At 38.3% G+C, this 27,557-nt stretch overlaps 1 protein-coding gene and 1 pseudogene across 7 annotated transcripts; both read left to right on the forward strand.

The window, feature by feature from the left end:
- On the forward strand, positions 1–27,557 carry CD55 (CD55 molecule (Cromer blood group)). 7 transcript variants are annotated; one of them, XM_035010422.1, is made up of 11 exons: positions 1–163; positions 959–1,141; positions 2,600–2,791; positions 3,185–3,284; positions 4,371–4,456; positions 8,013–8,201; positions 13,905–14,777; positions 17,656–17,676; positions 23,204–23,273; positions 25,289–25,394; positions 26,264–27,557. In XM_035010422.1, the coding sequence occupies exons 1-10, from the start codon at positions 100–102 to the stop codon at positions 25,389–25,391; spliced, it is 1,881 nt and encodes a 626-aa protein (XP_034866313.1). In that variant the 5' UTR covers positions 1–99; the 3' UTR covers positions 25,392–25,394; positions 26,264–27,557. The 7 variants fall into 7 exon arrangements, 6 of the variants coding, with proteins under 6 accessions (XP_034866313.1, XP_034866315.1, XP_034866314.1 ...); XR_004680232.1 differs by lacking the exon at positions 23,204–23,273 and having other exon boundaries at positions 26,264–26,350; XM_035010426.1 differs by lacking the exons at positions 23,204–23,273; positions 25,289–25,394 and having other exon boundaries at positions 2–163; positions 13,905–14,063; positions 14,712–14,777.
- On the forward strand, positions 6,025–6,124 carry LOC118014659 (annotated as a pseudogene).

The following is a 27,557-nucleotide window of genomic DNA, read 5'->3' on the forward strand; positions in this document are numbered from 1 at the left end:
CATTTAACTCGCCTGGGGCCATAGCCAGGCGCGGCTGCTGCTTACAGCTCCTTGCAGGAGCCCGCTTCCACTTACTCCGGATCCCGGGCCCTGGGCGCCATGTACCTTCTCCGCGGGCCGCTGCCCCTGCTGCTGCTATTGCTGGGTCCACCTGCGGCTCAGGGTGAGCGGGGGCTGGGGGTCCGGCCCCGCCAGGGGAACCCTTAGGCTGGTGGGAGGGGCTGGGTCCGTCTCCGCGACGACCGGGAAGTCTGGGGACCGGGGAGGTGAAGAATGTGGGCATGGGTAGATCGTTCCCGTAATCCTCTACCCTTAAGGCTCGGAGCTCCTACTGGCACGATCCCTTGGGGACAGGGAGAGGATCTCCGGGCTGTCCTGCAGTGTGGGGTCTTGCTGTGCTGGACCCCAGCTAGCACGGCTTCAGGAGTGAGGAGGGGACCATTGAGGAAGCGCGGGCTGAGTTTGCGGAGCAGCCAAACCTGGGGAAGCCGAAGGGCAGGGCTCAAAGAGTGAATTCTGAATCCCCCAACATCTTTTGAAGGGTGGGAGGCCAGAGTTGACCACTGTCACCTCTTAAACGTGCTGCACGGGGCGCTACCCGTTAGCATATCTTGTCTTCCAGGTGGAACGTTCCACGGGGGCGTCTGTCTTTATTGTGTGCTTAGTAACAGTATCAATGTGGAGACCAATTCTAAACTACTCTTTTTTTTTTTTTTTTAAATAATGAAAGGGAGAGGTTGGTTCTGTCCTTATTTTGAGACTGAATTAATTGACAAGACAGGCAGCCTAGCAAATTCTTGGTATGTCGGTTCAGCACTGTATGGAAACCTTACCTGTGCATCAAAAGCCTTGGCTGCTTCCCTTACTCCTCTTGCAAAAGGAATGTTGCTATGAAGTGAAAAGTGTTATTTCCTTCAGTTCTGTTTTTTCTTTTCTTTTTTTCTTTTTTCCTCCCTAGGTGCCTGCAACATTCCCCCAGAGGTACCTAATGCCCAACCAACTTTGGGAGATCTCTTGAGTTTTCAAGAAGGAACCACAGTAACATACAAATGTAATGAAGGCTTTGTAAAGGTTCCTGGCAGGGCCGATTCAGTGGTCTGTCTCAACAATACATGGTCAGAGATGGCAGAATTTTGTGGCCGTAAGTTCTTCATTTTTGTATATATAAGTTACGGGAATGGAATGTATCTTGTTAGCTTAATTTTATCCCTCTTCAGCGTGAGTGGTAATTGATAGTTTTCAAGCATTAGGAAACCCCAGGGTATATATACCTGGCACTTCACACTACAGCTAACTGACCACATTACTTCCCAGAATAGGTCCTGCTTCTTCATTAACAGGTTTGGACTTTCTGTTGTTGTTCTCTGCCCCACCCCCTGCCCCCACCTAATGCTGTACCTCCTGAACTAATAGACAGAATAAACAATAGGTACAATTTAGGATGTAAATTATATATGAAGATGTTTGGCAATCACCTCGCGACACATAACATAGGTCTTCTGTGTTCTTAAATTTCATTTTGTAAAGTAGGACTCACCAAATACAACTCTGTGGTAGCATTTTAAAAAGTTCTCTGTATTTCCCTCAAAATCTATCACTAGATGCATAGTCCTATATTAACTTTGACAGAGACAAGTAAAGATAAAGATGACACTTGGTTCCTAGCTTTGGACAACCTGGAGTAATAGAAGGTACAGGAAATATAGAAACTGCCACGAGTATTTTGTGAAACCAGTGTGAAATCAACTTGAACCTTTGGGTTCTGTGTGTGCAGGATAGAAGGCAGTGGTTGAAGTACTTAAGCCTTTGCACGTGTATCATGTTTTAGAGTTTATAATGCTTCTACATAGCTGACTCCATTGACTCCTTCATAAGTGGACAACCCCATGAGTGGAGTAGGGACTCTTACCCCCATTTTTCAGTAAGGAGGTAGTCTGGGGAAATAGTCCCCCAGAAGTCAAGTAACTTCTTGAAATCAGCCGTTCTTATGCAGGAGAGCCAGGGTCCAAACTTGAGTCTTTGGACTATAAAGTCCATGTCCCTTCCACTGTACCATGCCTCTCCACAATCACATTGGCCCAGGTGTTTACTGTTTATAAATACTTTTATGTACACCCCTGGTTCACCTGATCTGTGGCCTTCTGGGTTGTTGTGAGGATGAAATGAGTTTATACATATAAAACATTTAGAAGTATTCAATAAATATTAGCTATTGTTGTTACTGTTATTGTTGTTCAGGACATTAGCCCCAGGGGTCTGAGGAAATACCGGTTCTCCTCTCACCCCTGTCCTCCTTTGGGCAGGTAAGGGTCAGTGGCAGAACTGTGCCAGGCAACTAAAATGTGTTATATTTCCTGAGTTGTAGGCATAGTGATATCTAGGTACCAAATTTACTAATTAGGAAATAGAAGTATATACGTGAATGTGCTTGACATACTGTGAATGTTGTAGTGATATTATTATATAGTTAAATATCAAATATGTACAAAGAAGTGTAGAAAAAGGGATGATGTAAGGACCAAATAATTCTGGATAATTAAACACAGATTATCAAATAAGGTGATATTAGTTATGTTGTTGCTTTTCCTAATACTTTTAGGTAGCTGTGACGTTCCAACCAGGCTACTTTTTGCATCTCTCAAAAAGTCTTTTACCAAACAGAATTATTTCCCAGCGGGTTCCACTGTGGAATATGAATGCCGACCTGGCTTCCGAAGGGACCGTTTTCTCTCAGGAAAACTAACTTGCCTTCAGAATTTTACGTGGTCCAAACCAGATGAATTTTGTAAAAGTGAGTATAATTTTACAGAGTATTCGTAATCATATGGTGTTTGGGGAAATAGTATTTCTTCCTTCATTCATGCTGGAAGTCCATGTGTACATATTATTACTTTGAATGATTCTGAAAAGAACCATTAGAGTAATTTTATAATTTTGTTCTAAATTAGGCCAACTAAATACTTGTGAGATGGGAGTATTAATTTATTCACATTTAATTTGTTTAAGGTTACCTAAGATGTAATAAGCATATATTCTAAATATAGTGTTTTATTTGAAACTTACAAAATGAAGGAAGGATTTTAAAAAGTCTAAGAATAAGAAATGTCAATAGTTCAGATGATGAATTTGCATAGAAGTGCCTGATAATTTAATGAAAAAAAAATCAATTTGTGTTCTCTTCTAGAAAAATCATGTCCTAATCCTGGAGATTTAAGACATGGCCATGTCAGCATACCCACTGACCTATTATATGGTTCATCTATCTCCTTCTCATGTAACGAGGGGTAAGTTTTGGCATACTATGTATTTATACTCTATATTTAACAAATGTAAAAACAAATTAGGACTTAAGATGGAAGTTTTTAGACTTGTGGTCAGTGTTTACAAGCTAGTCTCTATAAAACAACTCCTTTGCTCAAAGATCTTTCATCATGAGCTCATCATGGTTAAATTTAATAAAATGAGGGCAAGAAAGGACAATTTTTTATAACACCAAATTCTCTCACTTGTTAGATTTCAGTAGGTATATGATTCATTATAAAATTTTAAATGTGACTAGTAAAGGGAAAAACCTGTAATATGTTGGCACTTGCAGAAATTATATCCTTCAAGTGTTCAAGTGAAACCAATCCTTACTTTACCTAAATAATGAATTTGCATTTTTTTCTGTATGCAAACTGCCTGTTGCAAAATATTATGTGTTAAAAACATTTACTCCTAGTATAAAAATATCATGCTGACCTGAGGTCTTTTCTAAGTTCTCTATATAGGGAAAAGGAACTCACTCTTTGGGTATCATCAGTGTCTCAGAGACTGCTGGAAACTTTATGTTCATTTTCTCATTAAATATCTGCATATTGAATTATGATATTTTACTCTGTGTGTGTGTGTGTGTGTGTACCTGCTCTTTATAAAATAAAAATATCAACATCATGTGTCTCCTGTACGCAACAGAGATGCTTGGATCGTTAATATGATTAATATCAAATCTGGGGAGTACTTTGAGCCTTAAAATATAAATATGTTCTATTATTCTATGAAGCCTCTGTTGATCTTTTAGAATTCAGAAATATAAAATATTCAAGCATCTATATCACTTTAAAATGTTTCAAAATACTTTCCTGTTTTCCCATGTGGACCCCACCCAAATAAAAAACGTTTTGTATGTCTTATACTTTTGTATCCTTTGTATATCACCTTTTTTAATTTAATTTTTTCTTTTCCTTTAAACTGCCATGTGAACTTTGATCAACTTGTTTTGTCTCCATCTACTGGTGTAGTAAATATTTTAAGATGATATTTTGGAGAACTTAAGGGAAGCCAAACGTGTGGATGAAACCTAACTTTTTTTTCTCCCCTCATTGCTTTAGGTACAGGCTAGTTGGTGAAACTTCTAGTTACTGTTCCCTTGTAGACGAGGGTGTTGGGTGGAGTGATCCATTTCCCGAATGCCAAGGTAAGACTGAAAAAAAACCTAAGCACTCTAGTGTGAGGCTGAATAGTGAATGGTAAATTACTTTCTCTCATGAAGAATTATCCACATTGTGTATTTGTAGTACCCCCCACTTCCAGTGTAGGAGTGTCTTAGCTAATTTAAAGATCTTTATTAGTGGGGCACTTGGGTGGCTCAGTCGTTAAGCGTCTGCCTTCAGCTCAGGTCATGATCCCAGACTCCTGGGATCGAGCCCCCCATCAGGCTCCAGCCGCATCGGGATCCCTGCTTGGCGGGAAGCCTGCTTCTCCCTCTCCCACTCCCCCTGCTTGTGTTCCCTCTCTTGCTGTGTCTCTCTCTGTCAAATAAATAAATAAAATCTTTAAAAAAATAAAAATAAAGATCTTTATTAGTAATGTTTCTTAATTTATTAGCTGCAGAGATAAAGGATTAGAAAAACCCAACAAACTCCAAAACAAACAAATAAACAAACAAACAAAACAAATAAACAAAACCCCAGCAAACAGGTGTATATTGTGGTTGGTCATTTATTATCCTACCTTTCCTTCTAACAATCAAGCAAAATAGATACAGGGTTTTTCTTCCCCATAATTTTTAATTTTATGAATTAAAATACTCTTGATCAGAGAGTCTATATGACCTGAACCTACATCCCAAAATAAATGGCAAGAGAAGGCATTTAACCCAGATCTCTGGACATCAAACCCATCATTTTTCTAGGACTCAGTGTTGCCTCTTTTAGGGTTATGAAGTGAGCTAATTATCTATAAATGTTTTGAAATGGGATTGATTTTTCATGATTAGAGAAATAAGGTTATACAATAAAGAAGAAATATGATTTCTGCACTTGAAAATCTTATCTTCTTAGAGGGAGATTAGGACATAGAAATAGTATCATAAATGCATGTATCCAGTCAAATTTATATCCACTAGAGGCATATGTCTCCTGAAAATTGAGAGGAGTAAAATATGTGCAGCATATTTCTTTTTCTTCTTAAGAAAAAAAATGCAACGTTTAAAAATGTAGGCTTTATTGTTTCTCCCATCTTTGCTAAAATTATCGCTAAGGTCAAGTTTTGGGTGTTATTAGGAGCAGAAAACGAGACTAGACTTAGTGGATTTGACAAGAGTGTCTTGATTGACACACTGCGGTAGGAAATGTATGGGGTCAGTTGATATGAAGACAAATAAAATGAAGTCTTGCCAACCAAGAGCTTGCAGGTGTAAGCTGGTCACACCCAGATACCCTCCTACACCACACACCACCTTGAGCTCTACCCTCCTATGTCTGCTACTTCCCCTTTTTCTCATTATTAGTACTTCGAAATTTTCAGCATTACTACCCACCACCCACCTTTCCCATTTCCGTCATCTAGCAAGGGATGTTGTAAATGATACTAAAGTGAGTTTGGACAGCAAACTTACTCAAATAGGCATCCCCTCTGGCACTGTGAGAAGCCTCTGATGCATGTAAATGCACAACATGGCCCACACGCCCAAGTCATGTCCTGGGGGACCTCCCCCCACCCCCATGGCACTGAACTTTGGACTACAGGTGTACATAACAATCAGGACCATGTGATACATACACTAAAATTGGAACCATACAGAGAAGATTAGCATGGCCCTTGCTCAAGGATGTCACGCAAATTTGTAGTGTTCCATATTAAAAAAAAAAAAAAAAAAAAAGAATATTGACTGGGAGAAGGGACACTTTCAGGCCCTGCAGGGGGGAATTCCGAGGGCCAGTTCCTAGAGCAGAATTTACAGTGGGGTGGGGGAAGAGCTCTCAGGGAGCATACCCACAGCCCTGCAGATACCCCACTGGTAGGGAGAAGCACAGTCAGAAGAGGGCCGTAGCCTCTTAAAGCGTAGGAGCTGGGGCAGGAGTCCCACTTGCCTGAGTTCAAAGGTGATGCTGATTGCATTGGCCTCCATTCTTGGGACTGTTAATGTTTCATCCACATTCTACCCAGAGTGATCCATCTGAAACACAGATGTGACTTATCTCTTCCGTCTTAAACTTACACGTCTCCTCATCACGTACAAAGTCCAAACTCCTTAGTAAAGCATACGAGGGTTGGCATGGTCTCCCCACTTCACACTCATGTCTTGCCCTCATACTCTATGCTCTATCCATGCAAACCTCCCTACATCTTTCCTTCTGCTACTGCCCCTGCCTAGAATGTCCTTCAGCCCCTTCTTTGCTTAGCTTTTCTTTTTCTTTTGTTTCTTTTCTTTTCTTTGCTTATTAAGAGTTTGCTCTGATAGACCTTCTAAAAGCTTTTCCTGACCTCCTCGCTGGCTAACTGTTCTCTCTTTCCACGCCATGGTGCACGCTTCTGTGAAAGCCTCGCTCTTTTGTATTAAAATGAAAATCTTTGAATCTTTTTTGTCACTGTATTTTATTTTATTTTAAGATTTTATTTATTTATTTGACAGAGAGAGAGAGCACAAGCAGGGGGAGCAGGAGAGGGCAGGGCTCGATCCCAGAACCCCGGGATCGTGACCTGAGCCGAAGGCAGCCGATTAACCAACTGAGCCACCCACGCGCCACTCTCACTATATTTTAACACCTACGACTTAGTATTTTATTTAGTTTTGCAATTCCATTTGTGGAACAGCGCCTGGTATGTGTTGGGTGCTCAGAAAATCTCTGAACGGCACTGATGGTGATGTGCAGGCGGCCTGCACCTTAGCCTCATGTAAAGCCAATTAGCCTCTTGTTCCTTGCTTTGGTCAGCGGCTTAAAAGTAACGTATCAGTTTGCTAATAGTCTCTGGTTACTTAAGGCCACTCGATGTAACATAATTGATGTACACGCATGATCACATTGCTTTCCTGGCTCTAGACAATGTGGATCCATTGCATTTTTTATCAGGGCTACTGCCAAGGAGGGGCCTCTAGCACGGTTTTCCGAGTGCCGCTGTTCAATATGTTTACTTTAAGTAAAAGGCTGTGCGTCAATGTATGCTTAACAAAATTTGATCCTGAAAGTCAAAATGTAATCCTGACACTTCAGATATTTCACTCTGTCAGAATCATCTGTTCCTATTTCCCAAGTATGCCACTTGACTTCTAGGCTCCTTCCATTTGGCATCATTTCCTCCTGGAACGCAGAGCAATGCCCTCTGCTCTGCTCTCTTAGCAGAAGGATATGTCTCAGTATTACACTCAAGTTCCATTTCCTCCTTAACATCTCTGCCCTGCTTTCACCTCTGAACTCCGGCAGTATGGGCTTTTTCTAGCACAATTTGATATGTAATGTGTGAGGACTTTATTGTAATTTTTGCTTCACATATATGTTCTAGATCTTATTTCTATACATTGGTCTCAAAGTTAGCATTCATGTTTTACACCATTTGTATCCAGAGCTCCAAATACACTACTCATTACTTAATAGGTATTTCTAAGCTCCCTGGTTGATAATGCTGAATTTAGAAAAATGGTAGGTTTTTACTTTTTTTAAATAAGTTATTTAACATGTTTTAATCTTACTTATTAAAGTAAGTAATTGGCAGTTTTATTAATGTAAAATATGTTGGACTTTTTTTTAAAGAAATTTTCTGTCCAGAACCACCAGAAATTAGCAATGGATTCATTCTGGATCCACGGGACACTTATGTGTATCAACAGGCTATAAAATATAGATGTAATGAAAGCTTCACCCTGATCGGAGAGAACTCTATTTATTGTACTGTTAGAGGTGACCAAGGAGAATGGAGTGGCCTGCCACCTGAATGCAAAGGTAATGAGTTTGCATTGTTGTATTTTTGTTTTATTTATACCTTTAGGTCTATATATGGGCTACAGAGATTCTATGAACTCCCTGAGAAATGAATGGAAAATGTGGTACATATATGTATTTTTATTTTTCTGGGGGGGTGCAATTTTTCATCAGATTCTTAGAGGGGTCTATGACTTCCAAGGAAGGAGAAACACTGATATGGAGAATATGTGGTAATGTATGAATAAATAAATAAATGCATACACACACACAGTGTATGTATGGACCCCCAGCCCAGGTGCACCTCAGGGTGGCTTGCCTTCACTCTCGACCCCCAGGAATTCTAGTTCATTCAGTCCTGGTCGTTTCCACCCTTGTATCTCATGCCTTTCAAAATATGACTTAAAAAAAAATCTATCCAGATTTTGTAGTTATTATAAAGGAAATATTGGCCTACCATGGCCTACTTGGGCACTACCCTAGACTTGTAAGCTCCTAAATAACTGATAATTTAATAAAACAGGGGGAAATAAATATGAAATGTATCACATAGCCAGATTAAGAAGTAACATGTCTCATGTTTTTAGTGAGTTAGCTTGCATTTGCTATTTCTTACCATATCCCCTTCAATAAGTTAATATTAATATAAAAGTAAATAAAATGGTTTATTTTCTTCAGTTGGGAGGGAACCTTAGACTAAACTGAGGGATCTAGATAGTGATCCCAGTAGGCGGTATTTAAGCAATGTGATATGTGATGCCAGGGTGACTTGAGCTCCCTTTATAATTATACTTGGAATTATGTTAGCATGAATTTTTAAATATCAGTGCTTGTTGAAAACAGTTGTTTGTTATAAATGGCTTACATCAACAGGGAAGTAATATTAAAACCATGCAGACGGGTATAAAATGTAAAGTAAAAATCTCTCTGTCCCTAGTCCTTCTCTCAGAAGTAACCATCGTTCACAAATGTTTGCATTTGATTCTAGAAAATAAACATACATACACATATTTATGTTTTTAATCATAGCAGTTGTATGAATATATCATTTATTTAACCTATTGAGGGAAATTTAGTTTTTGATTCTAGCTAGTTTGTTTGTTTGTTTTTTGATTATTATTACAAAAGATGCTGCAACAAATATTGGGCATCTGGAATTGCACAAGTGTGCCAAGTGCATTTTGTACAGTAAATTCTTTGCAGGGTACTTACTGGAACAAAGGGACATGCATTAAACTTTTGACAGACGTTACCAACATTGTTTCCAAAGAAACTGTAGCAGTTCACTCTCCCAGGAATAGTGCTTCACTGCGCTGGCTCTCCGCACCCCTAACGGTAATGGTTATTATGAAGTGGAGATGTGACAACTGTATGGTGAGAATTTCATTATATTGTCTGAATTAATTTAATTATGGGAGAAATTTGATATGTGTTTGCTTCTTAATCTGGCTATGTGATGCACTCCATATTTATTTTCCCCTGTTTTATTAAATTATCAGTTATTTAGAGCTTACAAGTCTAGGGTAGTGCCCGAGTAGGCCATGGTAGGCCAGTATTTCCTTTATAATAACTACAAAATCTGGATAGATTTTTTTTTTTTAAGTCATATTTTGAAAGGCATGAGATACAAGGGTGGGAACGACCAGGACTGAATGAACTAGAATTCCTGGGGGTCGAGAGTGAAGGCAAGCCACCCTGAGGTACACCTGGGCTGGGGGTCCATCGTGACCCACTTAAAAGACCACTGCCAGGAAAGAGAGAAACTGGCCAAGCTTTTAGTGGTTGTGGTGGGCTAGAAAAATATACTGAAAATTGAGGTCCTCAGTGCAGAGCCAGTTTTTCCCAAGGGCCATTTGCTGATTTCTTGGGCTGCGGGGGAGACTGGGGGTTAGACCCAAAGCTTCCAAAGTACAAAATGCAGTCTCTCAGATCCTTCTGGTATTTGGGCAACAAATATCAGAGGAAGAAGCTTGAATCAAGCATACACTCCTGTCCCCCTTAACACATTTGTGCCCATTTTGAAGCTATGTGGGGAAGGAGGCAAGATTGCTGGGCTGGGGACTCCTGAAGGACAGACCTGCATCTCCCACAGTTTCTCAGAGCTGAGGAAACAAAGATTCCCAGGCTGTCGAGGAAAAGCCCAGAGGGACAACTCCCAAGGAACAGAGGCAAGAGTAGAAGTAGACTGAGTTTCACTAAGGCTGAGACCCAGCTCAGTCCCTCCAGGGCTGAGGATGTGATCACCTCCAACCAGTCTGCCTGTCAGAAAAGGGGACTCTCTTGGAAGATCATACCATCTGAATGTTTTATATACAATGTCAGTAATACAATAAAAGAGTTATTAGACATGGAGAGAAGTAAGAAATTATAACCAAATCAGGGGAAAATAAATCCAGATAAAGGAGATCCAGATAATTGAGTTAGCAGATGAGGACTTTAAAATCAGTGGTTAATATGTTTAAGGTATTAAAGGAAAAGAGAAATAGAGAATTTCAACAAAGAACTGGAATCTATAAAAATAAAGTAGACATTCTACAACTTTTGAAAAATATACAATCTGAAATGAAGAGCACAATAGGTTTAACAGTGATTTGGGCACAGTATTAGGAACAAGAAAGAAGATTCATTAATAATGCCCAGAAGCACAAAGCGGGGGGGTTGGGGGAGGAGGGGATGTAAAACATAGATAAAACTTTAGGAGATATTTGAGACATGTTAAACTGTTCTAGCATAGGTTAGCTAAGAGGAGAGACAGAGAAAGAAAGAAAGAGGAGCAGAAGTATTCAAGGAGATGACAGAATGCTCCCAAACTGATGAAATACATCAGCACATTCCAAAGGTTCTCGGGACTCTTAGCAGAATAAAAATAAAACCACTTCCCAACATGTCATGGCAAAAATTTTGGCAACTCAAAACAATAATAAAAGCATCAAGAGACAAAAAGACAACATTATCTTCAGAGGAGCAACACCAAACCTGACCACAGGCTTCTCAACAAAAATTATGGAAGCCAAAGACAATGAGAAGAAATCCTCCAAGTTAAGGATAAGAAAATGACTGCTCACCTAGGAGTCTTTACCCAATGAATATATGCTTTAAAACTGAATGCAAAATGAAGATGTTCTCATGCGAAAACTATGGGAACTTGTCACCAGAAGACCAGACCTGCACAGAACAACAAAGTAAAAGCATTCCTTCAAGTAGAATGAAAATAATCCCAAGTAAAACATGAAAATGCAAGAGGAAATGAAGAACACTAGCAAAGGTACATGAATAGGTACTGTACAAAATGATAAATGCATTGTCTTCTAGGGTTTGATGTGTATGTCGAATACAAGTGTATAATAGCAACAGAGCAAAAGGCAATAAGAGGTAAATTGCATTTAAAAGTTATGAGGTTCTGGCAATACTAAAAAGCTGTAAAAATGTTAATTTGCATAATTGACTTATAGTCTAATACATACTGTAATCTCTAGGGCCGCCATGAAAATAATAGTGAAAGAAAGTATAAATCATAAGCTAACAAAGGAATGATAATGAACACTTCATCCAAAAGGAAACAAGAGAAGAAGGGGAACATAAAATAAATGGGTGGAAAAGCAAACTGATAGTAAGGTGTTTGCTATAAACCCAACTCTATCAATAATTACACAGTGTGATTTAAGTAAGATTGTCAGACTGATTTTAAAAAATCCTATTTGCTGTTTACAAGAGACAAAATTTAATGATAAGAACACTGAATGGTCAAAAGTAAAGGATGGAAAAATATATTTTGCAAACAGTTACCAAAAAAAAAAAAAAAGCTGGTGAAGTTCTATTAATATCAAAGAATGCTTTAAGATACAACAGTTCATAATGATAAATAGGGTCTGTTCAACAGGAATCTATCACAATCTGCGATCTATGGGCACTGGAGAAAAAAAGCGTCAATCCACATGTAGCAAAAAATGGACAGAAAGAAAAAGAGAGAAATCCATGATTAGAGTTTGAGTATTCTACACCCCTATTTCAATAGCTGTTAGAATAAGCAACCCCAAATCAGTAAGAATATAGAAGCAACGGTTAAACTTCTTTTAAAAAATGGACATATTAAGAGCATTGAACCCTATAAGGACAGATGGAAGAAGTTTTTCCAAGTGTGCATGGAACATCGCCCATAGGCTGGGCTCTAAATCACAATGTAGTTCAGAAGATTGAAATAATCTGGAGCGCGCTGATGGCGATGGAATTAAACTAGACATCAAATAACAAGAAGGCAACGAGAAAAGCAATTTCCAGGACACTTACACTCTACTAGCATGTACGTCTTCTGGCTCAAAAATGAGAACTAACGTGGTGGGACAAAGAATAAGATGTATGATATGAGCACCTTAGAGGAAAAGTCCATATACAATCTTACCCTAACAATACCATGTACCATTTTTTGAGGGTGTCAGTCCTACTCTCCTGGCTAGGTCTTCTCCGTGAGCTGTCCCATCCCCACCGTCCTCTGAGGAAGAAAAACAGGAAGCAGACGTAAATGATGCTGGGTGTCTGAGTGAGTGGAGCAGGGTGTGATGCTGGTGGTGTGGGCATCTGCTCACTGGAATGGTAAAATGCGCTCCTTCAGAGACAGGCATTGTGTGAAATAACTTCCCTAAATTACTTCTCTCAGTCGTTACAATAATGTTCTCAAATCTGCTTTGTTTTTATCCTCACTGTACCGATGAGAAAATCGCAGCTTAGCAGGATTAGAGAAGTTGCCCACAGTCTCCAGTGTGTGGTGAAGCAGGCCGCCCTTCTCAGTGCTGCCTGAGGAGGGAGTTTGTAAGTGGCCCAAAGGCCGACAGGCCCTGAAGACCTAAAACTGTACAAAATGGTTAGAGTTGCAATTCTCAGAATAGGATCTTAATCAAGGTTGCGCTTCAGGGGCGCCTGGGTGGCTCAGATGGTTAAGCGTCTGCCTTCGGCTCAGGTCATGATCTCAGGGTCCTGGGATCGAGTCCCGCATCGGGCTTCCTGCTCCTTGGGAGCCTGCTTCTCCCTCTGCCTCTCTCTCTCTCTCTCTCTCTCTGTCTCTCATGAATAAATAAATAAAATATTAAAAAAAAAAAAAAAGGTTGCGCTTCAGGTATTTGTTACCTGATCTGCAATCCAAAGAAGAACTAAACTAATACGTGCCACGTTGGTAACCAGCACAAGAGGAAAAAAAGAGTTGTTGTTTTTTTTTTTTCAGATTGACTGTATTACTTTTAAAAAGGAGTAAAACAGAACAAGTTCCCAAGGTGACTAACATGTCCTGAAAGCATCGAGAAAAGGAACTATGTTGTGATTATCTCTGTCTGCCCAGTGGTTCTATTTGGTTCTTTGGTCTTGGCATGAGCAAAGGAAAACATTTTGTGAGAGAAAATACCTTAATTTGGGATGTGTCACAGAATGAGATCACTACCAACTCTGACTTTGGTTTCTTTTCTTTACATAGAAAACAGTTTAAGAACCTCAGTACTACTTTGGTATAAACCCACTTTAGTTGGCTACAGGCATAATTTATATCAAAGCAAAAACCTGCAGCATTTCAATTCCTTGGGAAAATCATAATTAGACTTGGTCTCCTGAAAGTCATATTCATATTTAGGTGTTTGTGGGAGAGAGAAAGAGAATTCATAGAGCAAGCAATTTGTTCCTCAGTCTTAACTTGACAGCATTATTTAGCTAATATTTTTTAACATTTTTCTTCTATATAAGGTTCTCAGACTTCTAAGGTCACACCACCAGTTCAGAAATCCACCACAGTAATTGTATCAGCTACAAAGCCCACATCAACTCCTCAGAAACCTACCACAGCGAATGTTCCAGGTTCTGAAGCTACATCAACTCAGAAACCCAGTACAGCAAATGTCTCAGGTACCAAAGTCCCATCAACTCTTCAGAAACCCACCACCATAAATGCTCCAGCTACAAAGGTCCCATCAACTCTTCAGAAATCCAACACAGTAAATGTTCCAGCTACAGAAGTCCCATCAACTCCTCAGAAACCCGACACAATAAGTTCTTCAGCTACAGAAGCCCTACCAACTCCTCAGAGACCCAACACAGTACATGTTCCAGCTACAAAGGCCCCATCAACTCCTCAGAAACCAGACACAATAAGTTCTTCAGCTACAAAAGCCCTACCAACTCCTCAGAAACCCAACACAGTAAATGTTTCAGCTACAAAGGCCCCATCAGCTCCTCAGAAACCCAACACAGTACATGTTTCAGCTACAAAGGCCCCATCAACTCCTCAGAAACCCACCACAGCAAAAGATTCAGCCACAGCCAAAAAATCCCCCATATCAAATGCTCTATCTACAGAGACCCCAGCAGCAGCCCAGAATCCCATCATGGCAAATGCTTCTGCTACACAGGCCATGCCAGCAACCCATAGATCCACCACAGCGAAAACTTCATTTACACGGAGTCTTCCAGCAACACGAAAGTCCACTGTTATCCATGCCCCAGTGACTAAGGGTCTCCATACAACAAAAAGATTGACCTCTGCTCATATTACAGCAAAACAGAGTTCAGCTACTCCCAGGACAACCAGCACACCTAATGGAAAAGGGACCCTCTCTTCAGGTGAGTTGACACTGCTCAGATTTTCCTGAGTAGGGATCTAAGGTGCTATGGTGGGAAGAGTTTTTCATACTAACGCTCTTGACTTTCTTCAGAGGCAGATTGGGAGTATGCTAGGGTGCAACATTTTGCAATAATGTAGAAAAAGATTGGGGCTCCATGAAAACAGTGCTAAGTTAAGCTTGGCAAAGAAATTCTGTTTTTTATATGAGATTTAGGTAGTCCTTGAATTCTTCAAGACCCTTTAGGGAACCAAATATATGTACCATCCTTACAGCCATTTTTTGGGTCTGGTTTGTTGATAGAGACCCATCCCTTAAGCATGCTGAAGGATCTCTCCAGATTCCATAGAGTTGCTAATTTGGTAAAGCATCTCAACAGTGTCTTCTAAGTAACTGAAAAGACAGAATTCTTTGAGATGGTCTATATTTACACAAGGGTCTTTAAATGACAATTTTTGTAGAAGTGGAGTAAAATACGTTGTAGACTTCAAAAATACGTGTAGAGTGAATGAATGAAACCCTTCTTACTAGTTTCTGCTGCTTCGGGCTACCAGGATCCCTTGTCTATTAACTTACCTAATGGATAGCCAAAATTTTTATGGATACTCTTATTCTCTATTAGAGATACCTATTTTTTTTTTTTCTGTTCCTTGGAAAATCTCAACAGGACTGTGAGCCAAGAGATAATTTTTTTAAAATTGTTTTAACCTTTTAATTGAAGTCAACACACACCCACACACACCCACACTCACACTGCATAAAACACCCATGTATGGCGCAATAACTTTTCTAAAGCAAATATTTGTGTAACCACTACCAATGTCAAGAAATGAAATATTAGCAGCCCCTCAAATTTGCCCCCTCAAGTTCCAGATGCTCTGTCAATGATCCTGAACTTCATACTTTGACTTGTCCTCTTACTTAGTCGGTACAACCTTGGCATTTTCTCCCTATGCCGCATGGCCCAGGGTCTTCCCTCACTGCAAATATGCAAACCTCATTCCATACCATTCTCCCTTCTCTGGCCTTGACCCATTTCTGCCTGTCTTAGTTTGCCAGCCAGTGCCTTCAAATCATTGTTATGGTTGCTTTTCCATATTTTGTCAAGATTTCATAATTGCTGTGATGAAGTCCGTTTTGCCATCATCACCCAGATAATTTTTAAGAGCTTGAAACATTACAGGTATCCTTGTTGAAATTTCCTTTGCATATTCCATGATTCCTTTCTGTAAAAAGCCAAATACATGCACATGCACAAAATCTTAACCCATTCCTGCCCGCTTTTGGTCATTCTTTGATGGCATCAAATAATCATGGGTTGTTTTTTTTTTTAAATAGTTTGACACATTGTGACCATATTTTCATAATGATTTCATATATTTCACAGTTGTTATCTTGAAGCCTTTTTTGCCCTTACCTGGCTATTTTTAAGAATTTGAACATTATAGATATTTTGTGTTGTGCCATTTCCATTTCTCTCCCTCTGAAGCACTGACTGCCCTGAGCTTGGTGTTTAAGCATCCTATCTATGTTTTAATTCTTACACTTGCACACGTGTATCCATTAGTAGTACATGATATTGTTTTGTTTGGGTTTTTTTTTTTTTTTTTTTTTTTTGTAATTTACATAAGCAGTATCTTGTATATTTTATTATCTACCTTGGCTTTTGGCCCTCCACATCAGTTTTATAGCTTGTGTTCACACCTTTAGGTCTAGTTCATTACTTTTAACACTTGTGGGAGTTTACTGACTTCTTCAATTTTCATGACCTCTCTGGGCCTAAAAGTTTTAGGTTGAATACATCTGATTTTTCATAGAGCAAGGCAACGAGAAAGAAGTCTCACTTTCACCAATATAAATTTGTTAGAGCTCTAACTTTGTTGAAATAGTTCTTTCTGTACAAAAAAAAAAAAAAATATACAAGGTAATTTAACAAATTTAAACGAAACCTGAAAAAAAAACATGAACTAAACCTGAGTCAATAATTATGATGAAAGTCCAACCAGTATTTGGGGTCAGATTTCTCTCTTTTATGCAATTAATGTATTCCTCAAATATCATTTACCATTTTTTGCTCATATTGAAAAAGAAAGGAGTCGCTGCCACTTGCTGGGTATGCACTATAGTTGTATGCACCATGCACTTCACCTCTTTGGACACGAATCCTTGTCACAACCTTGCGACATAAGCCTTTTCAGCTTCATTTTGTAGGTGATGAACTAGAGGCTTAGAGATTAATTTGTATGAATCATATAGTACCCAGTTGATAGGGAGAAAGTTGGGAGTTAAACACCTACTTGCTGACTCTAAATCCTGTGCTTTCTTCGCTTATTCTTAGTGGTATTTTGAATAAATCCATTCACTACTTAGGAGAGCAGCATATTATTATAAATATATTTATTTGAAAGTAATTTTTGCAGTGCCACATTCGTAGTCTTTGAAAGGTAAAAAATGAAGTAATTTGAGCTTTTGATAGAGTCTGCTGAGAGAGACTTCAGTTTGTGATAGTTTCTTGATCATAGGATTGGATCACAGTTATTTACTATATAAGCTTTCAAATTTGTTTCTTGCCATCAAGTCATATAATTGAATTATATGGTGTTTGTTTCAATATTCACTCACTCTTTATCAGGTTTCATGTTTATAGTGTTGACTCTGTTGAATAGATATAGGCACTGGTGTATATGTTTCTTGACTAAGTTAATATACAACTGTTTTCATTAATTTATTTATAATTATTTCTTTTAGTTATGAAAATCTGAGTTACTTTTGAACTTTCAAGTACATTCTGTGGATATATATGTTAAATTGCTGGCAGATCAATGGCTTTACATTTTTTTTTTATTTTTGTAATTATTTTTTTCTTTTTTTTTCTTCAGATGCTGCCATCATTGCAATTGGTAAGTTTGGTTCTTCAGCAGTTAAAAAAAATTGTCATCACTGTGGGATGTACAATCCATATTCCTGGAAGAGAATATTGTCTTTTTACTGTCTTAGGAATACTATTAAAATGAAATGTTTAAGAGTGTCAAAGAGAAGACAGGTAAATGCAGTTTATCGACGTGTTTGGTGGACACCAATAGGTACTCGGTATGTTCCTAAGTATTCCCGACCATGTTCTTGTTCCAGGGTAATTTTAGGGCAACTTCAAATCATTTGGCCAGTCAATCAAGTATCCTTGAATGCCTATTGTCTCAATGCATCATCATTTTAGGGGCCAAAAACAACAAGAAGGAGGCTGTTGTCAATACAGTTTTTAAGCCTCAAGTATTGCCTAAGTACTCACAAACTACTCCTTGACTGTTTCTAGACTTCTATTCCAAATAAACCGGAATGCTACCTTTGATTACGTTCTCTTCCTTTCCCCTTCCCTGTCAGTGATTTAAAGCAAAGAAAACTTTAAAATTATTCTGTTGCTATAGAAATAAGGACATATCTGTGTTGCAATGTCTTCTGGCCTTTATTCCAGTATTTTTTGTTGTTGTTCATAAATATATTATTTGATGTTATACATTTTAACAAGAAGATTAATAACTCCTAAAGAAGATGATAAAAGAAATGTTTGAGAAGCAATACAGCTATGTAATGTATGGTGATTAACATAATAAAATAAAATTTTAAAAAAAGAAGCAATACAGCTAAGTTGGCATATTAATAAGGAATGCCCAACGGAAAATATACGCTTAAAAAAAAAGTGAATATTTTAAAATTATGTCCTTGTAAGCTAAGGTCTCCTATCTATGCATGCATGAATGAGACAAGGGACTGAAGCTGAAAGTAGGTATTTTTTTATTATTATTATTATTTATAGTTCTTTTATATTTTGAATGAACCTCTCCTTAGCTAAAATACTTATCTTGAAAGATTTGAACAGTTGGAATTCGCTTTGTTTGATATTTTAAATAGAAATAAATGTATTCTAAAGGAAAACTTCATGATTTCATCATTTAATGTTAACAATGATGAGTTTAGTGGATGGGCTTTTTCTCACCTGCTCAGTGGCATCCAATGAAGGTTTGAGGGGTTTATTTTCTCTGAAATTCTTGAAGTATGTACTATGTGATCTCCCAGAAACTTTCCCTTAGGGTTAGATGTAATTCCAACTTGTGCTCAAAAATAAAGAGCTCTTTCCCTCTTAAATCAGACATATGGCAATATTTTTCTTTGGGATCTTATACTTGTAAAATATAAACCTAAAAATTATCTTTATTTCTTCAATTTATTCTGTGCATCGGGTCACTTTTCTCATTTTTGTTTTATCAGTTTTTTAAAAATTTGACTGTAGTTGATACACAATGTTGTATTAGTTTCAGGTATACGACATAGTGATTGGACAAGTCTGTACATTATGCTGTGCTCACCCCAAGTGCAGCTGCTGTCTGTCACTATACAAAGCTATTATAATGTCATCGACTAAATTCCCTATGCTGTGCCTTTTATTCCTGCCACTTTTCTTATTTTAAAGATAAGCAAACTCTACTTACAAGGAAATTGCTTTTCTTGACTACACTGCAATGTTAGTGAGTGATATAGAGGATACTAGAACTTTGGAAGTATTTGAATTTTTTCCTGTTTAATTCTGCTAAGAAAGAGAGACTGACTAATCTCAGAACTCCCTTATTTGCCATGTAAGTGAAGACTTTATTGTGAGGTCTAAAGCTATTCTGCTGGCTCTGTATCACTGTTTCTCAAAAACCTTTTTTTCATTATTGCCCTCTGCCCCTCAAGGAACTTTTTAGACATTTTATTTTCCAATCACCCTCCCCCCGTGAAATTTCACTACCACAGACATACTGTAAATCTATTTATATTCTGTATGTATATCTGTACTTTATATACAGAAAAGTAAGATTTTTCTTTTCACCCTTTTGGGATAATACCCCCCATTGAGAATACATGCTCTATATAGTTGTTTCGTTTTGTTTTTGTTTTTTTATATGTAGTTTTGTATTTGCTTTTGTTTCTGTTTTTTTATGCCAACATTGTAAAGAAGACAGGCTTGTGTTTTGGAGTCAGCCAGACCTTGGTTTGAATCCTGTTGGTTTGTTTTTTTTTTTTATTTAGTAATTATTCAACCCAAGTGATTGAACTTAATCTTTCTGAGTCCCAGTTTTCTCATTTATGATCCCTGTTTAAAGTCTTTGAAGCTTAATGAGATAATAGATATGAAAACTCCAGCACAGTGCTAACCATTGAATAAATATTAACTTAAAGCAGTCATGTAGTGCAGTCGCTATTATTTTCCTAAAATGGGTTTCTTTCTTTTTTTTCTTTTTAAGATTATTTATTTATTTATTTATTTATTTATTTATTTGACAGAGAGAGACACAGCGAGAGAGGGAACACAAGCAGGGGGAGTGGGAGAGGGAGAAGCAGGCTTCCCGCCAAGCAGGGAGCCCGATGCGGGGCTCGATCCCAGGACCCTGGGATCCTGACCTGAGCCGAGGGCAGACACTTAACGACTGAGCCACCCAGAAGCCCCCTAAAATGGGTTTCTGACAGTTTTATCATTCCCTCTGGCCACACCAAAGAGTAAGAACAGTCCTTTATTAAGGTAATATTTGCATTTTTGCTGCGTGGCAAGTACTCTACTGAAATTTTTATATTTTTATTTTACTTCCCAAAACATAATGTATCTATGTCCCATTTTTAATTTTTTAATTTTTCTTTTAAGATTTTATTTATTTGACAGAGAGAGAACGCACAAGCAGGGGGAGCCCCAGAGGGAGAAGCAGGCTCCCTGCTGGGCTCCATACTAGGCCCCTGGGATCGTGACCTGAGCAGAAGGCAGCTCCTTAACTGACTGAGCCACCTAGGAGCCCCTCTATGTCCCATTTTTTAATCTGAAAGAATGATTTCTGCAAGATTTGTAACTTGCCCAAGGTCACACATCTATTAGGCGCTTCAGCAGAGGCAGATGACTCGTTTCTCCAGCACTTGAAAGGATAGATTCTTGTCCTATGTGAAAATCTGCACAACTCAAATTTGACAATTAATGTAGTCCTGATTCTTTACTTCCCCCCCCCCCCATTGCTGAAATCCTATATCGTGATGTTCATAAATCTCTTATGGGGATTAATAGGTCAGTTGAAGGAATATTTAAGAAAAAAATTAAAGACTACTCAGTGACATATCTAAAATGCTTTTTCTGTATCCTTCAAATATCACATGCTGATTAACTTTGGCTTTGTACATCCACCTGCATATGGCATATGGTATAGACTAGCCCAAATGGAGGCATACTTTCAAGAGTCTTGAATCATCAGTAGTACTTTGAAATGCATCAGATGCTATATCAGGTCTTCACTGTGTCTTATGACCTTCTCTCTGAAGGATGAACTTAAATCCCATTATAAGTAACTTCAGTTACCTACAAGTTATTTGAAGTTAAGAAATCAGACAACATAATCATCTAATTTTTCATTGATCTGCTTAGGCTGGCAAGAGAAGCATTTGAATTTCCCTCACCTAAAAAATACAGAGGCAAAGAAAATCCAATGATAATAACAAAACCCTTCAAGGGTCCTATGGATGTTGCCGAGGAAGTGGGGTTGAATTCTGATTTGTAAATCTGAAAATTTAAGGTTTACTGAAGCACATTCTTTTTCCTCCTATAAAAGCCTCTTTCCAGTGTGACTTCACCTGTCCACAGACCTCAGTTCCTTTATTCTGTTATGTTAAATAGGATTATAAGGAAGAACAACCTATTTAAAACTTTCTCAGTTTTTATTTAGTTTTCAGTCTCTGCACACATTCTTCTAGAATTACATATATGTGCTGATCAGTGTTCTAAGAATAAGATTTTGGTTCAGCCATCTAGATACTCTGGATCACTTGAAAATTTTCTGTCTTCATTTATCATTCAAATTGAAAATGGGATGGTTTTACAACCATTGAAAATGGTGGAACAAATGGGAGTGGTGAAGGGAAAAGAACCCCAAATTTTTGAGGAGCCATGATTGATTTTATGAATACAGTCTTTCCAAGCTAATGATATGGTGCTAGGGAATCAGTTAAAGAAACTGATTGGGTAAAATACTGTAAAAACCTACCTGTGGTAGAAATAGCTGTTTCAATCATGTATCCATACGACAGTGCAATTGTGTGACATGAGCGTTTGCTGATTTGGAACCAATTTGTGACTTGGTCACATTACTTTCAGTTGCTCTCCTAGTGTCATCTGTAATTTCCTTTGCAATACAGATCAAAAGAATAGAGTTCAAGGACATTGCAGGTTGGAGTAGGCAGGAAAAGGGAGACCGAGAATGTTACAGAGAAAGGGCACATGGGTGGTTTGGAAGAAGAAAGACTGTGTGTGAAAATAAACTATAAAAATTACTGTTGACTGGGCGCCTGGGTGGCTCAGTCGTTGGGCGTCTGCCTTCGGCTCAGGTCATGATCCCAGGGTCCTGGGATCGAGCCCCACATCGGGCTCCCTGCTCTGCGGGAAGCCTGCTTCTCCCTCTCCCACTCCCCCTGCTTGTGTTCCTGCTCTCGCTATGTCTCTGTCAAAAAAATAAATAAAAATCTTTAAAAATTACTGTTGACCAACTTATTTGACCAATTACTTTTCTGTCATACAACTCAAAATAGTGCATTTAATCTCAAAATAATGCTTTCCTAAATGAAATTGTATCGACAACAGACTAAACACTGAACAGCATATTCTGTAAGCAACATAAATATGTTTCAGCCTCCATGCACAGGTGATATTACCTTTCCTGTGATGGAGAAATGCCTATAGCTCTTATCTTTACTAGGAACAAAGTAAATGGCCTTCCTATTAACCACATATGTAGCCCTCATCTCTCTGAGACTCAGTTTACTCATCTACACAATGTGAACTCTAAGATACCTTCTAGTGCTAACATTACATAATGCAGTCATCATGGTTTTTTTTAAAGATTTTATTTATTTATTTGACATAGAGATAGTACAAGTAGGCAGAGAGGCAGGCAGAGGGAGAGGGAGAAGCAGACTCCCCGCTGAGCAGGGAGCCCGACGTGGGGCTCGATCCCAGGACTCTGGGATCATGACCGGAGCCAAAGGCAGCCGCTTAACCGACTGAGCCACCCAGGCACCCCCGCAGTCGTCATGTTTGAATGACCAATGAGCAAAGCATTTAAAATTGAGCCTGGTGGGGTTGAAACCCTTCGGAAGCCTCTCCAATGGGTTAAACACATCTTATTTGAGTATGTGATACTTTAAATATTTTGTTTTATTTTTCTTTGACCGAAAGGATAAATAGCATGCAATTTTTACTGTCAAACTTGTGACATAAGAAAGCCATACACAAAATAGAATTCACGTCTCCTGTTTTTCTTTAACTTGGCTCGTAACTGGTGTGCTTGTCATTGTGAAACTGCATTGTATATGTACTTGCTCATGTTTCTATTAACTTTGTTACCAAATTTTTTCCCCCTCAAGGACTTGTTGCTGGTACTATAATTGGTACCCTAATTCTAGTCAAAATTTTCTGGCACTATGGAAAATCAGGGTGAGCAGAAATTCTGATGATTTAAAAAAATTTGTTCTTAGCTTCTCTCCAGTAAAACTTGACACTATATCAGAAGGTAACTTTCTTAGCTTAATTGCCTTTTTGGACATGCTCTCCCTTTACTCCTTTTCTCTGTCATTACTGCCCTGGGTAAACAGACTTTGTGTCTTTTTTCTTCTCTCGTTAATTTTTCAGTAGATTCAAGGACATTAACATTTCATAGGAAAGTGATTTGAAAGCACATTCTCGCTTTGCAATCTATTAACCAACTCACCTTGTTTCCCTACTCAGTACAATTTCTGGTAAGATCTGTGTGTTACACAGAAGCAAAAACCTAGGGAAAAATCAACCTCTCATAGATTTGGCAGGTTGCCTGTGATCAGGCCTTTTTCTGAGTTGGATATATGAAAACATGCCGAAACAGCTAAAAACAGCCCCGTGGTTCAGAGGATGGGCCCAGGAGCCTGACCGCTTGATTTGAATCATCCCTGGGCTGAAGTACGGGCCATGGGACAACGGGCAACTTCACTTCTCTGATGCTTCTTATTTGTAAAGTGGGGGGCGTATATCACCTGCCTCAGGGGATTGTAGTAAGGATCAAATGAATTGCCCCCTGTAAAGAAGGTAGAACATTGCTTGGCACATTGGTAAGCCCTGGGATGGTAGAACAGCTGCACATAGGAAAAAAAATCAGTATTATTTGAAACATCTGATCTGCCTTGAATGTGCATGTGTTAAGTATAAGGTCATAGCTGGCTCTGAACCTATTCTGTAGACAGAGGATTATTTAAATTGACCCTCCTTTGTTTTATAGATTTGACTGTTTCTTACCGTAGAGTTTATATAAACTTGAATTATTTCTAAACTGCCCTACTGCCTATTTTTTTTCCCCTTAATTAAAAACAACTCTGCTTTAATGCTGTCACTAAATGGCCTGTTTTAATTTGAGGGGTGATGTGAGCTATCTACTTTTTACCCTCTGAACTCTTCTTACCTTTCTCCTTAAATTAACAATATTATTGAAGCCTATTGTAAGCTAAAGTATGTAAATGTTCTTTAAGTCACCAAATGGTTCAGTCTTTTAGTAAAACTATCTGACCACTGGGTCTTGTGAGCTTTTAAATAGATATTTGTTTACTGCCAATAAAGTATTCTAGATGCTTAATACCAAATGTAGTAAAATAGAAGTTCAGGTGTTTCAGAAACTTTTTAAGAATGTGGTTTAGAGTCCAACAAAAATGTACAGAATTCGAAGTCATATAAAGTGAGTTAAGTTGGTACTGATGCTTGAGCAAAACTACTGTGGAAAAAAAGTAAACCACCCACCCTATGTACTTCCTTGCCCTTGTTCTGGCTCTCCTTTTGAATTAGAGCATTGTGGGTTTACCTTGCAAAGCCAATGCTCTGGGGCCTGGCAGGTAAGAGGGGTGGGGAAGGAATGTGGAGTTCACTGGGCACTTTCTGGGCAGCTTCAGTTTCTTTACATACTTTTCAGGAAAATAATTGGCCATGTTGGTTTCAGTGGGATGCAAAGTGCTGAAACGTAGAAGGAGGGAATATTTGTTTTGAATTTTATTGGGGTTTTGCAGTAAACCAAATTCCTCTATTTCTGAATCAGAGGAAACTTGTGCAAACCCCTAAGAAAGAATTTGCCTTTTTCATGTGCACTTAAAAAACACTCCACTTGCCTTGTTTTGGAAGTAAAAGCTGTTGAAGGTAAGAGCTAACTTTGTACATTCCTGGTTATGCTCCTGATTTCATACCGATTTAATTAAAAATTGGATCTTAATAGGGACAGGGAAAAGAGTTAATGAGTGTGAAGGTGATCGTGTCCCTTCACCTGGTGATCCTTTGTGTTTGCCTATCAGAGGATTTACTTAACCTCTTTTAGAAATGTAGGGTTCCCGTAAGTTTTTAGTTCAAAGGGATGTGATTGTAAGGAAATGCTGATACTGCTTTTCAGTTGAAATTAAAATTATATGATTCAATTTATGTTTTCCTTCTCTACTATTCAGCTCTTATTACACTCATGAAAACAGCAAAGCACTCAATGTTATGTTTCATAATTTAACTGTGACTGGTGATGCCTCAGAAGTAAGACCTTCTGGTAAATCATAAAAGGTATATGGTTTTATGAAGTCACATTTCTGTGTCTTGTAAAATGTCCATCCGTACCACTCGGGCAGGATTTATCCATGACCGTTCAAGGATAATAGGGGCTCAGACCTCTATTATCTTGTCAGACTGGCTTTTCTTTCTTGAGTGACTAACACATTGGATCTCTCATTAGCATGACATGTCACCCATTCTCCACTCATCATCTCATCTTGTGTTTTGCAATCAGTTTATTGAAATGACTGGATGCTAGCAATGCCACAAATATTTGGAGGGAAAAGCCAAAAGGTGGAGACGTTAGGGCTTACAAATAGGAATGCCTTCAATGTGACTGTTCGCATCATGAGATGATTGGCTTGTATTGTATTTGTTTCTCCTTTTTGCTTGGTGGCTTTTAGAGTTTCCAGTGTTTGGAAATACCAAGATTTGTTTTATGGTATCTTTTTAAGTCATGCTTATAGATCTTACATCTCTTTTATGTTATACAAAATTATGACAAAAATAACTTAATATAAACATATCTGTGAAACGTTCTCTGTGTCTTCTTCGAGGTGTCTTTTGATGAAATTTTTCTCTAATGCACATGTCAGGGGTTTTCTTTGACTTTTAATCTGGAAGTATCTTAATCAATTCTAACTTGGCTACTTAATTTCAAGAAACTAAAAAACTCAAGTGTCATATTTTAGTTGGTGTTGCTATAGCTATTAAACTCTAAAGTCCACATTGAGGTTAGATAACTTACTAATTTTGCATTTGTTTTGCATGCCACATTAACCGATTAATTTTCATTGTTTATCTCATAGTAACCAAAAGATTAATGTGTAGCATCAGTCAATAAAATTATTTTGATGTTAACTTTCTTTTTTAACTTTCAGGACACACATGTGTAACACTGACAGTCTTGTTTATGATGCTAGTAACCATTGGCTAGCCGATTTAGCCGAAGAAGAGTTAAGAAGAAAGTGCACACGAGTATGCAGAATATTTCTAGTTTCTTAGACTTTCTGGAGGAGTGGACAAAATAAACGTAATAGTGCTCTTCGTTTTGCATACTATCATTGTCTTTAAGCTGCACAGGAAAATCAACGAAGCAAGGAGAAGCGAGTCTGTCCTGGGACACTCCCAAACCTCTTGAAAATAGAACAACTTGCAAGATTTAGAGTGATTACTTTCCCCGAAGTGTAGGAAAGTGTAGAGGTTTGTTCATACTTAGAACGTGAGCATGAAGAAAAGGAAATGTGTGATTTTTTTTTCACTAGATGTGTAAAGTTACCTTTGTTTACAAAAAAAATTAAAAATTAATCACAGTCATTGGATACTGGAAAGAAACAAAAAACCTAAAATCAGTCTCTTCTGAGCAAACCTGCCAAAGAGAGATGGACCATATTATAAAATAACCCTTGACTGTAAGGCATTTTCTTCTTTTCTCATTCCATTAAAATGAGCCTGAATGGGTTAGCAAAATATTTTAAGATTTTTTTTTTTATTTACTTATTTGACAGAGAGAGAGAGGCAGTGAGAGAGGGAACACAAGCAGGGCGAGTGGGAGAGGGAGAAGCAGGCTCCCCGCCGAGCAGGGAGCCCGATGCGGGGCTCGATCCCAGGACCCTGGGACCATGACCTGAGCTGAAGGCAGACGCTTAACTGACTGAGCCACCCAGGCACCCCAGCAAAATATTTTAAAGGAAAAACATGCTTGTGACTCAAGAGCGTTGATTTACTTGGGTTAGCTGGTGGCAAAGGAGAAATATAGAATAAAGGAATAACTCTTCCTTTTTGTCACACAAATACAGGTACCCAGTCAGGACTTAGCCTCTCACTTGTAAGGAAGATGGATCGGCCATAGTTTTGTTTAAGGACAATCTTTTTATTTTTGTCTCCTTCTTAGAATAGGACCCTTATGAAAGAGTGAAAAGTGTCTTCATTAATTTAATGTCTCTAAAACTATCCAGAGATACCTTGATATTAACATAAGAAAAGAGTCTATTTCTGAAGTGAGATGTTCATAGCCACATTGTAAATCTTATTCTTTTGTAATACTGAGATTAATTTATTTATATTTATTTATGTCAGTGAATGCATTGGTTTTACATGTATAGCAAGACAAGTTCAAGAAGATCTGTAAAGAAAAATTTATTTTCCCTAAGTAGAAATAAATAATCGATCACA

Source organism: Mirounga leonina, unplaced genomic scaffold (genome assembly GCF_011800145.1).
Source record: "Mirounga leonina isolate KUSES-001 unplaced genomic scaffold, KU_Mleo_1.0 Mir_154, whole genome shotgun sequence".
Classification (NCBI taxonomy): Eukaryota; Metazoa; Chordata; class Mammalia; order Carnivora; family Phocidae; genus Mirounga; species Mirounga leonina.